The following is an 18,151-nucleotide window of genomic DNA, read 5'->3' on the forward strand; positions in this document are numbered from 1 at the left end:
TGGATATTCATACTGCATTACTGAGACAGTTACCCAAGCAACAGTATTCCTTAAGCAGCATCCACATCCAGCTTCAATCCTGAAAAGTCTGTTAATCGAAATGTCAGGAGTTTCTGTAGCAAGTTGCATAACCAGTCCTGATGCTGTAACGATTTTGTTTTAGGTCCAAAAGGTGGCACATGCGATGTTGGTTATTCACCTCACATGCTTTTCAAATTGTGAATTTCTTGGTAACCTCTTGGCTGTACACGCATTGTCAGGCATTGTGCATGAGAGAAGGACAACATCTTGTTAGCGGAGAGAGAGGAGGCAGAGTAGGAAGAGGAGATAACTTATTAGTTGGTTATTTTACTGTACAGTGACTGGTGGTGTTTTGGACAGCCATAGAGCTCCTCAATGGTTCCTCCTGGTTAACTTAGTTCAGGCTTCCTCCTCCTCCACACTCACTGCTAGAGTGTGCTGAGACGTTGTGTTCTGGTCATGGCTGAAGTGATGGGCTATATGACACAATCTCAATTTTCCACCCTTTTTTCAAAGTGTGCACTTGCACACTTCCTATCATGGAAACTCCCTCTAGCCAACGATACACCAATCAAATACTTTTCGATTCATTACAGAAAGTGTGCAAGTGCCCACTTAGGGAAAGGGGTGGAAAACTGGGACACAGCCATGGGTTTAGTTTAAGGGCACTGTGTACTGGTACAGCAGACAATAGTACAGCAGAGTACAGTCTAGTGGTGTTCCTGCTTCATCTGGGATTCTCTCAATATTTGATGAGCTTCCAGCCTTGGGATCTCCCTCTGTTTGTAAGTTTGCATAATCTCAGATGACTGCTGACTGCAGCAAGATGGAAGGGATACCCAAGCTGTAGTAATACTTCATGTAGATTTCCACATTGCCAGAGAGGGGGGATAGAGTTGAGGAGAAACGGATTGGGGCAGTGGTCCTGAAACATTAATTACAGAAGCAGAAGACATTCTATTTTTCTGGCTCTGAGGAGGTGTTTCTGAGACGGTGCTATGCAGAGGTTTGAAGCAACTCTTCTTGGTTTCTCTGTTTTTGAACTCTGAGGGTGTGGAGCTCTAACACTCTGTGAACTCAGGAGAGCTGGCTTTTACAGGATGTTAAAAAGTTTGTGACTGCTCAAAACTAGGATTATGACGTAAATTAAATTGGCTCATGTGGAAAAGGAAAGTAATTATTTAGTGTGAAAGTAGGATAATGAATCTGTGCAATGACACAGATTCTACTGAGCTACCGGATAAGGATAAAGGATTTGTGTGAGAAAAGAAGAGGTGTTATATGAATATTTGGTTTGTGTGTGCCAGTGTGAGAATCATGTTAGAGAGTTCATATACTGGTCACTTCTGCAGCTGAAGGTTCAGGCTTATCTTTGGTCAGCTGTGTGATTTAAAGGCCTTCCCACACTGGACATAGGAGTCAGTATTTTATGATTATTAGATGCCACACTGTGCGATTTTACCAAATTAGAATCTTGATATCCACCAGTGGTGTAAAGTACTTAAGTAAAAATACTTTAAAGTACTATTTAAGTTTTTTTATTTTTTTTTAGGTATTTGTACTTTACTGTTTATATTTTTGACAACTTTTACTCCACTACATTCATAAAGAAAATAATGTACTTTTTACTCCATACATTTTCCCTGACACCCAAAAGTACTCATTACATTTTGAATGCTTAGCAGGACAGGAAAATGGTCCCACTCATGCACTTCAAGAGAACATCCCTGGTCATCCCTATTGCCTCTGATCTGGCGGACTCACTAAACACAAATACTTCATTTGTAAGTTATGTCTGAGGTTTGGAGTGTAAATATTGGGGTGTAAATTCAAAGTACAAGAAAATCATGCCATCTGGTTTGCTTAATATAAGGAATTTTAAATGATTGATACTTTTACTTTTGGTACTTAAGTGTATTTTAGCAATTACATTTATGTTTGATACTTAAGTATATTTAAAACCAAATACTTTTAGACTTTTACTTTTAAGTTATCTTTATTTTTACTCAAGTATGACAATTGGCCACTTTTTCCACCACTGACATCCACCTGTCCAGATTGTACGATATACTTCAGTTTTGTTGTCACATTCTGTGATTGGCTTGCGATGCTATGTCAGCCGACGTAGGCTACGTCAACTGCTGTGGTGTATTGGATCTGCGCATGTTTCAGCACCAGCAGTGCAAGCTTCCCTCTATGAGAATGCCAGAGTATAATGAGTTCAGAAATTATGCATCTTATAGTTTTCACATACAAACTTTATATGTCTGAACTCAGAATCAAATAGGCTTCCCAAAAATATCATGGTCAATGTGGTAGAATGTTTATTTTGATTGGTGATTTTGTGTGTTTATCGAAATTCCATCAGGTAAACAAGATTATTAGGGAAATCATTTATTCTTGCAAAGCATGTAAACGTTTAAATAGAACTGTTATAAGACACGTCTGTCAACTAGTCTGGTTCCTCTTCAGGAAATGGTAAAAAAATGTTTTTAAATGAAGGCAATCACCCACCTACAGGTGAACGAATTGAGGCAGACACAGTCAGGCAGAGGTCAAACTCATGTCCCAATGATCTTGTCCTTGATAGGGTGTTCTGTAGCTCATCGTATGAAGACAAGCAGAAATGTAATTTATGTTGGACTGTGGCATGATTGCAGGCTGGGCAGGTGCACATGTTTGTCCAGTAATCAATCTTTAATCTACTGTAGCTCAGGTGATTGGAGGGCCAGAGCGCACAGACACATTTGTTCTCTCAAGGACACAGTCTTGTCTTGTTACAGTGAGGATACACTGTACATGTGAAACAGCTTTGTGTGTGTGTGGATGAGTTTAACTATACTTATAGGGACCAGAAGTCCCCACAAGAATAGTAAACAAACAACAATTTCACCATCTGGGGACATTTTTGTTATTCCCAACAAGGTCAAATTCAATTTATATGGGATTTAGTGTTAAGGTTATAATTAGGGTTAGGAGCTAGGAGTAGGTTTAGGGTTAAGGTTAGGTTTTGGGGTTATGGAAAAATGTATTTTGAATGGGACAGAATTGTGTCCCCACAAGGTTAGTTGTAAAAGTGTGTGTGAAGGTAAACCATTGGTGTTAGAAAATATCTATCCATGTTAATGTATTATATATGATACAATATTAGAAGATATTTGAGTGTGTGTGCATGTGTCAATAATACCAGAAGAATTGAACACCATTGAAGAGAGTGTGTGTGTGTGTGTGTGTGTGTGTGTGTGTGTGTGTGTGTGTGTGTGTGTGTGTGTGTGTGTGTGTCAGCGAGCTCTCCTAGAGCAGAAGCAGAAGAAGAAGAGACAGGAGCCTCTGATGGTGCAGTCCAACGTGGACGGGCGGTCTCGTGCCCGCAGGACCAAGCAATGTGAGGAGCAGGCTCCCCTGGTAGAGTCTTACCTCAGCAGCAACAGGAGCACCATCTACCACGGTAAGAGAGCCAGCCAGGATCCTTTCACCACCAGGAACCTATTACCAGGGCTGTGTCTCGAATGGCACCCTATTCCCTATATATAGTGCACTACTTTTGGCTAGGCTCTGTATACTACTACTACTACTACTACTACTACTACTACTACTACTACTACTATATATGCTTTTTCCAAAAAATAGTGCACTATATAGGGAATAGGGTGCCATTTTGGAAACCCCCTATCAACAGCTGTTTACCATAGGAACCCACTTCCTCTCATCTCTGAGGAAGCTGCTCCAGTGGTGCCGGGCAATTACAGAGATGTGCAGTAACGCTCCGGCGTTGGGGCCCTTTCAAGGGCTATTCACAGCCATGACTGGGTGGTATTGATCCTGGTTACTCATATAGAGTGCTTGTGAAAGATGGCTGATTGAAATACTGTATCCATGTTCTTGTCCTGATGCGCCGCTCACTGTTTGATCAAGTTCGTCTATTGATTCTTAGTTCCTGGGCCTAAGGAAAACTTTTCTACTGTAGTGACTTTTTTAGTGTTACTTTCTGCTCTGCATAGGTACAATACTGAGATATCTATCAATACCATGTCAAGGTTGGCAAAATAAACATATAATACTTTATTCATTAAATAACTTTCTGTCTTTGTGTGAGAGAGACTCCAGGATTTACCAATACATGCCTTTCAACTATAAAACTCTAGTGGTCAGAGCTCTGCAGTAGTCCTTCCAGATAGAGCAGAGATGGTGTTAGTGTTGTGGCGATTAGGCCACTTATCTCCACAGAGGGACTTTAGCTGCAGTCTTAATCCCCAGCTCAGAGTGACTGAGTCTGGGCTCCAGACCATGCATCCACACAGCACAGCCTGGATGGCTGGCTGCTGGAGAGGAACACAATGCCCAACGCAACATAAATCAGGAAATGGGGTCAAACAAAATACTGAAAAAGCAAATATACCACTAATCACTATTAGGACAACAATGACGTTTAAAACCATTGGAACCATGGTAAACTTGCCTGGTAGAGGAAATTTGTAGCTTGTCCCCATGCACAGTGAGGAAGATGTTTCAGGAGGCAGAAAAGTCCAAGGGTCACAGTTGGACAAATACAGGATTAGGTCGCATATTGGGGTCTCCAAATCTACAATTAGATGCCACCTCCATGCCAATAGGCCATATGGAAAGGTTGCCATAAAAATTGCTTTATTGAGAGCAACCAACAAATGCAAATTCCTGGAGTTTGCTAAAGGCATTGACACTTGGATTGGAACCAGGTGCTATGGTCAGATGAGACGAAGATGGAGCTCTTTGGCCACACACACTACAGGTATGCAGAAAATAACCTCATACTTATTGTAAAATATGGTAGTGGATCTTTGATGTTATGGGGCTGTGACTTGAACCCCATTGAAAACCTGTGGTTTGAATTGAAGAGGGCAGTCCATAAGCACAGACCAAAGGATATCAAGGATCTGAAAACATTCTGAATGGAGGAATGGTCTAAGATCCCTCCCAATGTGTTCTCCAATCTCATAAAACATTAAAGAAGAAAGCTCAGTGCCATTATCCTCGCAAAGTATTGAAAACAGGTGGTGCCAATGATTTCGACACCTATCTTTTTGAGATTTTTTTTAATCACTTGTTAAACAAAATATTTTTCTGAGCAATTGTATTATTATAAAATAATATAATATATTATTAAAGCTCAGTATTTGTATTTATTTTATAGTCTCTTTTCATCACCTTTATAAAGGGTGCCAATCATTTTGGAGATGACTGTATATGAAAGCTTCAGAAACAGCTCAGTGCATATGAGTGGTGTGACGTCAATACAAAGTATATGTTTCATCTTCCTTCAGTGAGTGTACATCCTGATAAAAATATTCCCCTCCGACACTAGTCAAACAGCCCCTGCTATACACAGAAGACACGGAAGCTTTGAACTTCTCCGAATATTTCCCGTTGCAATCTCAGCCACATCCTTCCAAAGATGTCAAAAAAGATGCCTTTGAGCTCATTCAGTACGGCAGCAAACATATGGAGAGAGTCCCTTGATTCATACCTTATGCTTATCAACACACAGATGGCTCTACACTGTTAGTGAAGGAAGCATACGCACTGTTTGGTCTTGATAAAAATAGAATCCCCCTCTCTCTCTCCTGTCCTTATTTTTCACCATCTTTAGATTAACCCCTGTTTTTCTCTCTTTAGAACTCACATTTTCTTGGCTCTATTTTAAGAATCAATTCAGCACTCACTAAGAGGGATTACGTGTTCTCTGTACCTTTCGTATTTCCGTCTGATTAACCTTAAACTGTAGGCATTTCTACATCTACAGTATATCCTTCAGATAATATCCATGAAAGGTTAAGTTCAGTATTAAGTGGAAATGCTGTTTCATATTACAGCTTTTATTTACGTACTCTATCTGGATTCATTGAAAAATCATATGGCACTTATCGTATAAGTTGTACTTTCTGGAATTTTCTAAGAAGTACTGTACACGCAAAATTTGAGTTTGCTATTCACAAGAAGCTGATGTGAACCATGCCTTGAACAAAAGAGACCTCAGAAGACCTAAGATTAAGAATTGTTGACTTATATAAAGCTGGAAATGGTTACAAAAGTATCTTTTGAGATGTTCATCAGTCCACTGGAGAAAGTTCAGCACTGTTGCTACTCTCCCTAGGAGTGGCCGTCCTACAAAGATGACTGCAAGAGCACAGCGCAGAATGATCAATGAGGTTAAGAAGAATCCTAGAGTGTCAGCTAAAGACTTACCGAAATCTCTGGAATCAAATCAAATGTATTTATATAGCCCTTCTTACATCAGCTGATATCTCAAAGTGCTGTACAGAAACCCAGCCTAAAACCCCAAACGGCAAGCAATGCAGGTGTAGAAGCACGGTGGCTAGGAAAAACTCCTTAGAAAGGCCAAAACCTAGGAAGAAACCTAGAGAGGAACCAGGCTATGAGGGGTGGCCAGTCCTCTTCTGGCTGTGCCGGGTGGAGATTATAACAGAACATGGCCAAGATGTTCAAATGTTCATAAATGACCAGTGTAACCGATGTGAAATGGCTAGTTAGTTAGCGGTGGTGCGCGCTAATAGCGTTTCAATCGGCTTTTGTGGCGCGATGGGTAACGATGCTTCGTGGGTGTCAGTTGTTGATGTGTGGAAGGGTCCCTGGTTTGAGCCCAGGTTGGGGTGAAGAGAGGGACGGAACCTACACTGTTACACCAGCATGGTCAAATAATAATAATCACAGTTGTCGAGAGTGTAACAAGTCAGCACCTCAAGAGTAAATGTCAGTTGGCTTTTCATAGCCGATCATTGAGAGTACCTCTACCGCTCCTGCTGTCTCTAGAGAGTTGAAAACAGCAGGTCTGGGACAGGTAGCACATCCGGTGAACAGGTCAGGGTTCCATAGCTGCAGGCAGAACAGTTGAAACTGGAGCAGCAGCATGGCCAGGTGGACTGGGAGTCATCATGTCAGGTAGTCCTGAGGCATGGTCCTAGGGCTCAGGTCCTCCGAGAGAGAGAAGGAGAGAAAGAGAGAATTAGAGAGAGCATACTTAAATTCACACAGGACACCGGATAAGACAGGAGAAATACTCCAGATATAACAGACTGACCCTAGCCCCCCGACACATAAACTACTGCAGCATAAATACTGGAGGCTGAGACAGGAGGGGTCAGGAGACACTGTGGCCCCATCCAACGATACCCCCGGACAGGGCCAAACAGGAAGGATATAACCCCACCCACTTTTCCAAAGCACAGCCCCCACACCACTAGAGGGATATCTTCAACCACCAATTTACCATCCTGAGACAAGGCCGAGTATAGCCGACAAAGATCTCCGCCACGGCACAACCCAAGGGTGGGCGCCAACCCAGACAGGAAGACCACGTCAGTGACTCAACACACTCAAGTGACGCACCCCTCCTAGGGACGGCATGGAAGAACACCAATAAGCCAGTGACTCAGCCCCTGTAATAGGGTTAGAGGCAGAGAATCCCAGTGGAGCATGCTAACATCTCTGTTGACGAATCTACGATACGTAAAACACTAAACAAGAATGGTGTTCATGGGAGGACACCACGGAAGAAGCCTATGGTGGAAAAATTGCAAGACTATGTTAAAATACTTTTATTGCATCAAATGGTTGTTTTATGCAACAGAATAGAGTATTCTGTTAACTATTGTGTGTGTGTTCTACTGAGGCCTCTGAGAGATAACACTGACAGGAGATTTACAATGTCTTTTGGGTGATAAAACCTAAAGACCATTCCAGAGCATGAGTTAATGTTTCTGTTCTATACCGTACCAGGGAGAGATGGTTCCAGTTAGGAGTCGGAGGGACAGACGCTGAAAACTGTTGACACAGCAGATACTGTCTGCTATGTATTATAGGTATCTTTCATACAAATCTTAACGTTGTGACTCGTTCTATATATCTGTTGTTCGTCATGTAGGTTGAAAGAGGTGTATCTTGGCTATAAAAGACCTTTGTACTTTTGTCTCGGGGCTCTCAACGAATCATTTGATCGTGAATCGTCGACCAGCCATGACCAGCCATCATTATCGTAGAGCACTCAATCGATTCACTTTATGTGTTTGTGTTGTATTGACCTGCTCCATTATTAATAAGTGATTAAAGATTTAGTTTAAGTATGACTCTGACTCTGACTTGTGTGATGTTTGTCTCTCCTCATTTGATAGTAACGAAATGAACCACCACAAGCCTCTGCTGTCCAAAAAAACATTACTGCACATCTGAGGTTCGCAAAAGAGCACCTGGATGTTCCACAGCGCTACTGGCAACATATTCTGTGGACAGACGAAACTACAGTTGAGTTGTTTGGAAGGACACACAACACTATGTGTGGAGAAAAAAAGGCACAGCACACCAACTTCAAAACCTCATCACCCACTGTAAAGTATGGTGGTGCGAGCATCATGGTTTGTGGCTGCTTTGCTGCGTCAGGGCCTGGACAGCTTGCTATCATTACGGAAAAATGAGTTTATCAACAGTTTTTCAAGACCTTTTGCAGGAGAATGTAAGGCTATCTGTCTGCCAATTGAAGCTCAACAGAAGTTGGATGATGCAACAGGACAACGACAAAAAGCACAGAAGTAAATCAACAACAGAATGGCTTCAACAGAAGAAAATACGTCTTCTGGAGTGGCCCAGTCAGAGTCCTGACCTCAACCCAATTTGAGATGCTGTGGCATGACCTCGAGCGGTTCACACCAGACATCCCAAGAATATTACTGAACTGGAACAGTTTTGTAAAGAGGAATGGTCCAAAATTCCTCCTGACCGTTGTGCAGGTCTGATCCACAACTACAGAAAATGTTTGGTTGAGTTTATTGCAGCCAAAGGAGGGTCAACCAGTTATTAAATCCAAAGGTTCACATACTTTTCCCACCCTGCGCTGTGAATGTTTACACGGTGTGTTCAATAAAGACATTAAAACGTATAATTGTTTGTGTGTTATTAGTTTAAGCAGACTGTGTTTGTCTATTGTTGTGGCTTAGATGAAGATCAGATAAGATTTTAGGACTAATTTATGCAGAAATCCAGGTAATTCCAAAGGGTTCACATACTTTTCCTTGCCGACTATAAATAGCATGTTTCTTCTGCTATAAATAAGATTAGCATCCAGTAGATAATTCATAAAGCAGAAAAACCTGGAAAATATTTGTATATTATTGACCGCCCCAAATATTGAGTGACATTGTTAACAGAATATTTTAGGTGGACTAAACAGATTTAATTGAACTAGTTCAGAAACTGACTTCATGCTTATCTGAAACAGAGTATGTAGGCCTACCAGTTGTTAGTTTCCATATATGCTAACAGTACCTTTAGGTCATGCATACAGCTCTCCATCCCTCTCTGCTCAGAGCTTTTGAAGCATTTGCTCTATTATTCCCCTTGAAGCTGTTTGGAATAATTAGAAGAGAAATGGGTTCCCACAATGAGACTGTGAATGTCTCCGCGGTGATGGATCTGGGCTCCGAATTCTTACGAGAATAGACACATACCACTGGATATTCAGAGGAGGCTGTAAGGGAAATACTAAGGCAACCAAGCAGTTGATAAGATTAAGATAAACATGTTAGAATCAAAGTGCCAATTTCAAGGGACTGTAGCTACAGTATGCATTTGTTATCATCTAATCCTGGAACATGTTGTTGCTGGGAGGAGCGTGCACTGTGCATTTGCAATTTTCACAGAGCTAGCACATTCATGACCTGTTTGACATGAGGCGATAAACAGTGTTCTCTCCCAGGCAAGAAAAAGGCCTCTGCGTCTGCTTCCTATAACCTTGCAAAGTGCCCTCTGCTAACTCTGTTTTTACCTGTTCTTTCTCTTTCCCTATAGGCTAACCTTAACTGACAGTACCCTTCTGTTTAGTCTCTTACTTCATTTGTATCTTCATCATTTCCCCCCACCTGCCTGCTAACTCCCTCTGTCCGCTGGCTCCTGCCGTGCCGTGCGTAGTGCAAGAAGCTGAACATGAGGAGGTGAAGGTGGTAGCGGACAACCAGGCTCCTCGCTCAGCCAAAAAGGGCAAGGCATCGACCAGCTCCACCCCTCAGACAGGCAGCGGCAAGAAGGAGAGGAAGGGGAAGCACAAAGGTCAGGCTTGCTGTTGCTGCCTCCAGACAGACAGACAGACAGAGATACAGACAGAGAGACAGACAGGCTACAGCAGCATGCATGGTCCTCTCTCTCTGTCTGTTGGCCAACTGTACAGCACGTCTCCATCTGGCTCAGCTCTGTCTCCTACCGTGATGGAAATGAAACGATCCAATTGAAATCCTCAGGTTTTCATTGAGGAGGAAGTTTCATCTCTTGTGCCAGAATGAAATGCACCATGTGAGAGTGTTGTGCAGAGCAAGAGATACCACTTTGGTATCATGTAGAGTAAAACAGATTGCATGTGAAATTAGTTGCATGGCCACCAGACCACATATTTGTCTCCCAAATGATCTCCTTTGATAGCTGTATTATATTGCTGTATTGTCTTAATGAGTTGAGCTCTAAAAAGTCAATGTTAAGATGCCTCTTCCCCATGCTCCATCAGGTACCTGGCTGTATGCGTCTCTCTCATTCACACACTCATCCTTTCAAACCTCTTCAAGCTGGATTGGACTCGGTTCTGTTCATGTTTCCATCTCTGGTGGCACATAGTGGCATTCTAAAGCTAATCAAGCTGCCCTTACAGAGAAGTGAAGCGTGCACTCAGGTGCTTAGTCTGTCCAAAATCTAATCTGAGTAATGATGTTAGAGAAGTCGGTCCTCTCTGCCTGCCAAGTAAACACCTTTGTGGCTGCTGAAACGCTCCTTGGCCTTGATACAGACTTCATACGTAAGCAGCATGGATTGAAATGGAAGTGTGAAATTGTGCTCCCTCTCTCACTTTGATATCTCTCTCAACTTCTGAGTTTCAATAATCAAATCTGTATACCGTATAGTATACTGTATGTATTTCTGGGCTCCCGAACAGCGCAGCTGTCTAAGGAACTGCTTCTCAGTGCTTGTGGCGTCAGTATAGACACCCTGGTTCGATTCCAGGCTGTATCAGAACCGGCCGTGATTGAGAGTCCCATAGGGCAGCGCCCAGCGTTGTCCGGGTTTGACCGGTGTAAGCCGTCATTGTAAATAAGAATTTGTTCTTAACTGAATTGCCTAATTAAATAAAGGTTAAATTAAAAAATAATTAAAAAATAAAATAAATTGCCAGTGGCTGTCTGAAATGCTTGTTTACGAGCCCTTCCCAACGATGCAGATTTTAAAAATATATATTAAAAATAGTAGCACGAGGAATAAGTATACACAAGAATGGAGCTGCAGTTGAAGTCGGAAGTTTACATACACTTAGGTTGTGTCACGTCCTGACCAGTAAAAGGGGTTATTTGTCATTATAGTTGGTCAGGGCGTGGCAGGGGGGTGTTTGTTTTGTGTGTTTTGGGGATTTTGGTTCTAGTTTTCCATTTCTATGTTTCTTTTTCTATGTGTGGCCAGGTATGGCTTCCAATCAGAGGCAGGTGTCTTTCGTTGTCTCTGATTGGAGGCCATACTTAGGCAGCCTGTTTTTTCCTGTGTTTTTGTGGGTGGTTGTTTTTCGTATAGTGCTTGTGTCCTTACGGAACTGTTGTTTGGCGTTAGTTTATATTTTGTATAAGTGTTCTCTTTATAATAAATAAAGAAGATGAGCATGATACCCGCTGTGCCTCGGTCTAGCTTTTACGACGCACCTGACAGGTTGGAGTCATTACAACGTGTTTTTCAACCACTCCACAAATTTCTTGTTAAAAAAACTATCGTTTTGGCAAGTCGGGTAGGACATCTACTTTGTGCATGACACAAGTCATTTTTCTAACAATTGTTTACAGACAGATTATTTCACTTATAAATTCACTGTATCACAATTCCAGTGGGTCAGAAGTTTACATACACTAAGTTGACTGTGCCTTTAAACAGCTTGGAACATTCCAGAAAATGATGTCATGGCTTTAGAAGCTTCTGATAGACTAATTGACATATTTTGAGTCAATTGGAGGGGTACCTGTGGATGTATTTCAAGGCCTACTGGGCCTACTATCTCTACCGCTCCTGCTGTCTCTAGAGAGTTCAAAATAGCAGGTCTGGGACAGGTAGCACATCCGGTGAACAGGCCAGGGTTCCATAGCCGCAGGCAGAACAGTTGAAACTGGAGCAGCAGCACGGCCAGGTGGACTGGGGACAGCAAGGAGTCATCATTGATGATGGTGTTGGAGTCGTGCATGGCCATGCAGTCGAGGGTGAACAGGGAGTAAAGGAGGGGACTAAGCACACACCCCTAAGGGGCCCCCGTGTTGAGGGTCAGCGTGGTGGAAGTGTTGTTGCCTACCCACACCACCTGGGGCCGGCCCGTCAGGAATTCCAACATCCAGTTACAGATGGAGGTGTTCAGTCCCAGGACACCTAGCTTGGTGATGAGCTTGGAGGGGAATGTGATGTTGAACGCTGAGCTGTAGTCTATGAACAGCATTCTCACATAGTTATTTTCCCTCTTGTAGGAGAGGGCAGTGTGAAGTGAAATTGAGCTTGGAACCCTTTTTGCACTCTATTTTGACTCATCACAATGCGGCTGCTACTGTTTATTATCCATCCTGTTGCCTACCTATATATACATCTACCTCAATTACCCCGTACTCTTGCACATTGACTCGGTACTGGGATTTTCACGCAAGACTTAGTGTTGTATTCCTCGAAGTGTGCATAAAAGGCATTTAGCTCATTTGGGCGTTCTGCATCACTGGGCATCTCACTGGGTTTCCTTTGTAATACGTTATCGTCTGTAAGCCCTGCCAGATATGACAAGCGTCGAAGTCGGTGTAATAGGATTCCGCCTTTCTCCTATATTGTCCTTTTGCATTTTTGATGTCTCATCCGAGGTCGTACCGGGCTTTCTTGTATGCGTCCATGTGTCCTGTTCCTTGTAAGCGGTAGCTCTAACCTTTAGCCCTGCGTGGATATTGTCTGTAATCCATGTTTTTTTGTTTTGATATGTTCGTATAGTCACTGTGGGGACGACGTCATCTATGCACTTATTGATGAAGCCTGTGACCGGTGTGGTAAACTTCTCAATGCTATCGGATGAAACCCGGAACATATTCCAGCCTGTACTAGCAAAACAGTCTTGTAGCCTCGCGTCTGCTTCATCAAACCACTTTCATATTGAGCATGTCGTTGGTACTTCCTGTTTGAGCTTTTGTTTGTAAAAAGGAAGCAGGAGAATAGAGTTGTGGTCAGATTTGCTGAAGTGAGGACAAGGGAGGGGCTTGTATGCGTTTCTGTGAGTAGAATAAAAGTGGTTTAGCGTTTTAGCACGCCTAGTGTCGCAGAAGACGTGTTGATAAAAGTGAGGTAGAACTAGGGTTGCAAAATTCCGTGAACTTTCAATAAATTCCCTGGTTTTCTTAAAATCCCAGTTGGAGGTTTCCCTGAATCAGGAGGGAATAAGCAGGAAATCCGCAATCCTCCGACAAGGATATTGTGAAAACAGTGAATTTACTGAAAGTTTTCAGAATTTTGCAACCCTATGTAGAACTGTTCCCACGTTAAAGTCTCCGCCCACCAGAAATGCTGCCTCTGGGTGAGCGGTTTCTAGTTTGTTTATGGCACCATACAGTTCGTTGAGTGCCAAAGTGGTGTTGGTTTGTGGAGGGATGTAAACAACTGTGATAATTACAGATGAGAATTATCTTGGTAGATAAAAGGGTCTGCAGCTTACCATGAGTTATTTTGTATCTGGTGAGCAAAAGCTTTAGATTTCCTTCTCACTGGAAGCAGCACACCAGTTGATGTTTATGAAGAGACCCACCCCTCCCCCCCACACTTGCCTGAGGCCACATTCGTCCGATCGCACCGCTGCCTGGAGAAACCACTGAGTTCCTCATACATGGTCATCTAGCCATGTCTCTGCAAGGCATATAATATTGCAGCTTTTCAAATCTCTGATAGAAGGCTCTCGAATGAAGCTCATCCATATTATTCTCGAGTGACTGGACATTTGCCAATGGAACGGAGGGGAGTGACGGTCGATATTCTATTCGTCTCAGTCTCACAAGGATGCCGGCTCGTCTGACACGTCTACGCCTGCAGAGTTTTGGTTGCCCATGCAGCAAAGGAATGGGGTCCAGTATGAACAAGGGAACAGCTGAGTCGGAGTTGAAGTCGGATATGAAAGTCAAAGTCGAGATTCGTAACTGTTGATCTGTCCAGAATTGCATGGCGGTCATATGTGATAATAGTATGAACTTTCTCTACGAAACAAAGTAAAGATAAATACGAAAAAGTAACTTAATAGCAAAGTCAGGTTGGAACTCGTAAGATGTTGCTCTTATCTGTTGGCGCAATCTTTGTTGTCTGCACAATAATGCAGGAAACTACTCCTGAAATAATGTAAAGGCAAATTATTTATATAATAAACAATAATACATGTTTTTGTCACATACACCAGATAGGTGCAGTGAAATGTGTTAATTTCCAGTGATGTTTTATTTCACTCTGATCGAATGATACCTATCCCTGGCATACAGAGTGAGCCCTCCAGGCTGGTTTATGGGAAGCCCACTACCTTGTAAAGATGATATAGGTAACAGGGCTGTTTGTCATCTCAGGATGCTTTTGTAATCCTTACTCATCTGTTCAATGCTATTGTTTTTCCTCCTATGTGATTCACTCAGGGCTAGTGATTAATCAGACCAGAGTCACGACGTCGTTCAACACCGATATGGCCCTTTCTTCTTACAGAATGATGGCTTACCTCGTCACGCACGCACACACACACACAGACAGACACACAGACAGACAGACAGACAGACAGACAGCTGCTCTCTGAAACGAGGGTTGGCTGCTTCGCTAACACCACACTAACAAAGGGCTGCAATCTCCCTCTGAAAGCAGCAGTAATTCTTGTGTAATCACAGTGTTAAAAAGACAGTCACTAATTCAGTTGGGAGCAATAAAACACTCTTTCAGAATATGCATTTTACCGGCCGTGATTTCATCTGGCTCATCTCATTTAATCGCTTGTTGCACTGCTATGGTGATTAGACAGAAGAGGATGAGGAAAAACAGTATGTCAGTGGCTTTGAAGCAGTAATGACCAGGAAACCTCATTTATAAATCCCCCAAATCCAATAAAAAAACGATTAGAATCCAATAGAAAATCATTTTAGAACCTACCCTATAGGATTTCATCCTGTAGGTCCTATCATAGAGGATTTTATCCGATAGGACTGGTTCTAAAATATGATCGTTTATTGGGGAGATTCTTCAATTTGAATCCTGTAGGATCCTATAAGATAAAAACCTATAGGATAGAATCCCTTAGGAGTCCAATAGGAATGGTTCCAAAATGTGATAGGATTGAACCACTCCCATATTGTGGTGGTGTGTTTAAGAGGTTGAGAACCTCAGGGAATTATCACTGGTGTGGGTAGGCAAAGAGAGGGACATTGTGCTCCGGAGAGACATGGGAGAGAAAATGTTCCTCAGTTTACTTGTCTTTAATCTTGCAGTTTAACATAAATGTTCAGGTTTCTGTGCCATATTAGATTTTAGATTATTTGCGCTAATGTCCTGTACTAAGACCATATGTGTTACTACATTACACAACCTCACGTTTCGACTACATTGAATTGAGGGTAATTACACATTCTTTTTACGTCAGATGAGACCGGGGGTCTTGGGACTTCGAATTCTACTATCGTTTTCAATCTCAAATGGCAGGCAAAATTTGAGATGCTCTCTGTATAAAAGTCACTGGCCTCACACCAATACATGGATTTATCACTCAAATAACAGCTAACCCTTGTCACTGTTGATATCTTATGGCGAGTCGTGATTTGTTGAAGTTAAATAACAAAGCAACTGATTTATTTCCTTCCCCGTTTCGGCATCCTCACAACTTCCATCTGATATTCTAGAATTTAGATGACTGTCTACAGCAAATTCTCTTCTAACCAGTAATATACAAATGATTCTCAGATTCAGTGTGGCCTTTGAATAGTGTTAGTTTAAACAAGGCATACACTCCAAATGTTTGCTCCTGCTCTATTGATTTCAAATTAATATCGATATGACTGATTAACAAAATAGTGTTGTTTCTTTCCTCATTGGCGACCCACTTGCAACAATCCTAAATGTAGCTGGCTGTCTTCCACAAATTGTCCTCTAACCAGTGATATACATATTATTCCCAGATTCCGTGTGTTTTTTTAGTAAGGTTAGTTTGAACTGGACGTGTAACCCGACTCCCCCTTCTCATTCTACTGATTTCAACGTGATATGAGTATGAGTGATTGACAAATAAGTGTTGCGTTTCTCTTTCTGTTTTGGCCACACCCCCAAAGCAAAATGCATCACTACAAGATGTAGCTGGTTGTCATCAGCAGGTTGTTCTCCAACGAGTGATGTAAAAATGATTTCCAGTTTCCATGTGGTTTTTGAGTTGTTAGTTTCAACAGTGCACACAAACCTGATTTCTCCCTAATCAATATGAGTGATTAATTGCCACTTGTCAAAACAACAGGGTTTTTGGTGCATATGCAGTTCATAAGGTGCTCGTTAAAAAGAATAGAAGAAATATGACAAACATGTCCATCTAGGGCGGCAGGTAGCCTAGTGGTTAGAGCTTTGGACTAGTAACCGGAAGGTTGCAAGATCGAATCCCTGAGCTGACAAGGTCAAAATCTGTCGTTCTGCCCCTGAACAAGGCAGTTAACCCACTGTTCCTAGGCCGTCATTGAAAATAAGAATTTGTTCTTAACTGACTTGCCTAGTTAAATAAAGGTAAAATTTAAAAATCCACAATTGCACAAAATACTAGGCCACTTGCCTGCTTGCAATAGCTAAAGTTTGCTGGAAGGTGAGCACATTCTCATGTCAAGTTAACTTTTGCATGAAAACTGGCGCACGCATGATTTGGGGTATATTTTGTACATACGCACGGTTTATAAATTAGGCCCCCACCACTCCATTGGTGTGAAAGGGACTAGTAATCTGGTGCTTGATTGGCTGAGTCAGTAGCTGACTGTAGCAGCAGGGGCATCATGTTCTGCCCTGTTACGCAGGCTAATTGAATGGCAAAGAAGCAGCGGAAGTCTTAAGAGTCAGGCTGAAAATATACCACATCAACCCACAAAGGCTTTCAAATCTGAATTTTACTGCATGACCCCTATTACCCAGGCAAATGTAATCTACTAGACTCCATTTACTTATACTGTATGAGTTTTTTTCCAACAGATTTCCATTCATTCTCCATGTCATGTTTGCATGCATGTAGGCATGTTATGTGTGAGTGTTGACACATAACAGTATGTTTGTGCATGATCTAATGCATGTGTCTGTTAGTACTGTTACTGTACAACTATGGAGGTCTGACCCTGATGGGGCTGGTTGGGTGTGGTGGTGTGGCAGGACTCGATGGGCCGGCGTCCTTCCAGGAAGAGGGACAGATCCAGATCATGACGGTGGGTCACTGGGCCGTGGAGGAGGGGAGTGAGGGAGATGCTGTGATCAGTGCTCAGCCACAGAGCAAGCAGGACCTGAGGGTCACCATGCTTAAGAAAGGTATCAATACATATAGGCCTATCCCTGGCCTCCAGCCTGATCTGTGTACAGTCCCTCTGTGGCTTTGATTGGTCTGAAACACTGGTCAGAGAGTGAATGGCACTTGTCCTCTCCAATCATGCAGTGATTGGTCTGAGATTATGAGATTGTGAGAACCTTGGATTTATTATACATTAAGACCTGTCAAATACAGCTCTCCTTTCCCCTGAGATCTTTGCCAACTGAACAATAACATCTAAGCCAACTAAACAGTAACATCATGCTTATTACATCATGAATAACACCTTACTAAAAACATCAACAGTACTCCACTTGTTTTGTCCCTCCTGGTAAATAGGTTTCCAGTTTCCACCACCATTTGATAGCTGAAAACATACTGTACAGAGACAGATACATTTATCTTAAAAATTGTCATGGGAAACCAACCAATTCAGGAAGCAGCAGGTATACTATGACCTGAGGCTTATGTTGTGATGCTTTTAGTGAGCACGCTACAGGTGTGTATTGGAAGCTTTTCATGGTTCTTTCCCTGTTGGAGAGTGAGCCTTAT

The 18,151-nt window shown here is 42.3% G+C and overlaps 1 protein-coding gene across 3 annotated transcripts in view; it reads left to right on the forward strand.

Annotated features, from left to right (window-relative positions):
* Window positions 1-18,151, forward strand: part of LOC106562367 (tubby protein-like) — a 104,761-nt gene that overhangs the window by 76,525 nt on the left and 10,085 nt on the right. For 2 of the 3 annotated variants that reach the window (XM_014127206.3, XM_014127208.3), the window contains exons 3-5: window positions 3,307-3,469; window positions 9,976-10,113; window positions 17,449-17,601. In XM_014127206.3, the coding sequence (XP_013982681.1) occupies window positions 3,307-3,469; window positions 9,976-10,113; window positions 17,449-17,601 (454 nt within the window). The remainder of the gene's footprint in view (window positions 1-3,306; window positions 3,470-9,975; window positions 10,114-17,448; window positions 17,602-18,151) is intronic. The other variant, XM_014127209.3, reaches the window with a different exon arrangement.

The sequence above is a fragment of the Salmo salar genome, chromosome 11 (genome assembly GCF_965601325.2).
Source record: "Salmo salar chromosome 11, fSalSal1, whole genome shotgun sequence".
Taxonomy (NCBI): Eukaryota; Metazoa; Chordata; class Actinopteri; order Salmoniformes; family Salmonidae; genus Salmo; species Salmo salar.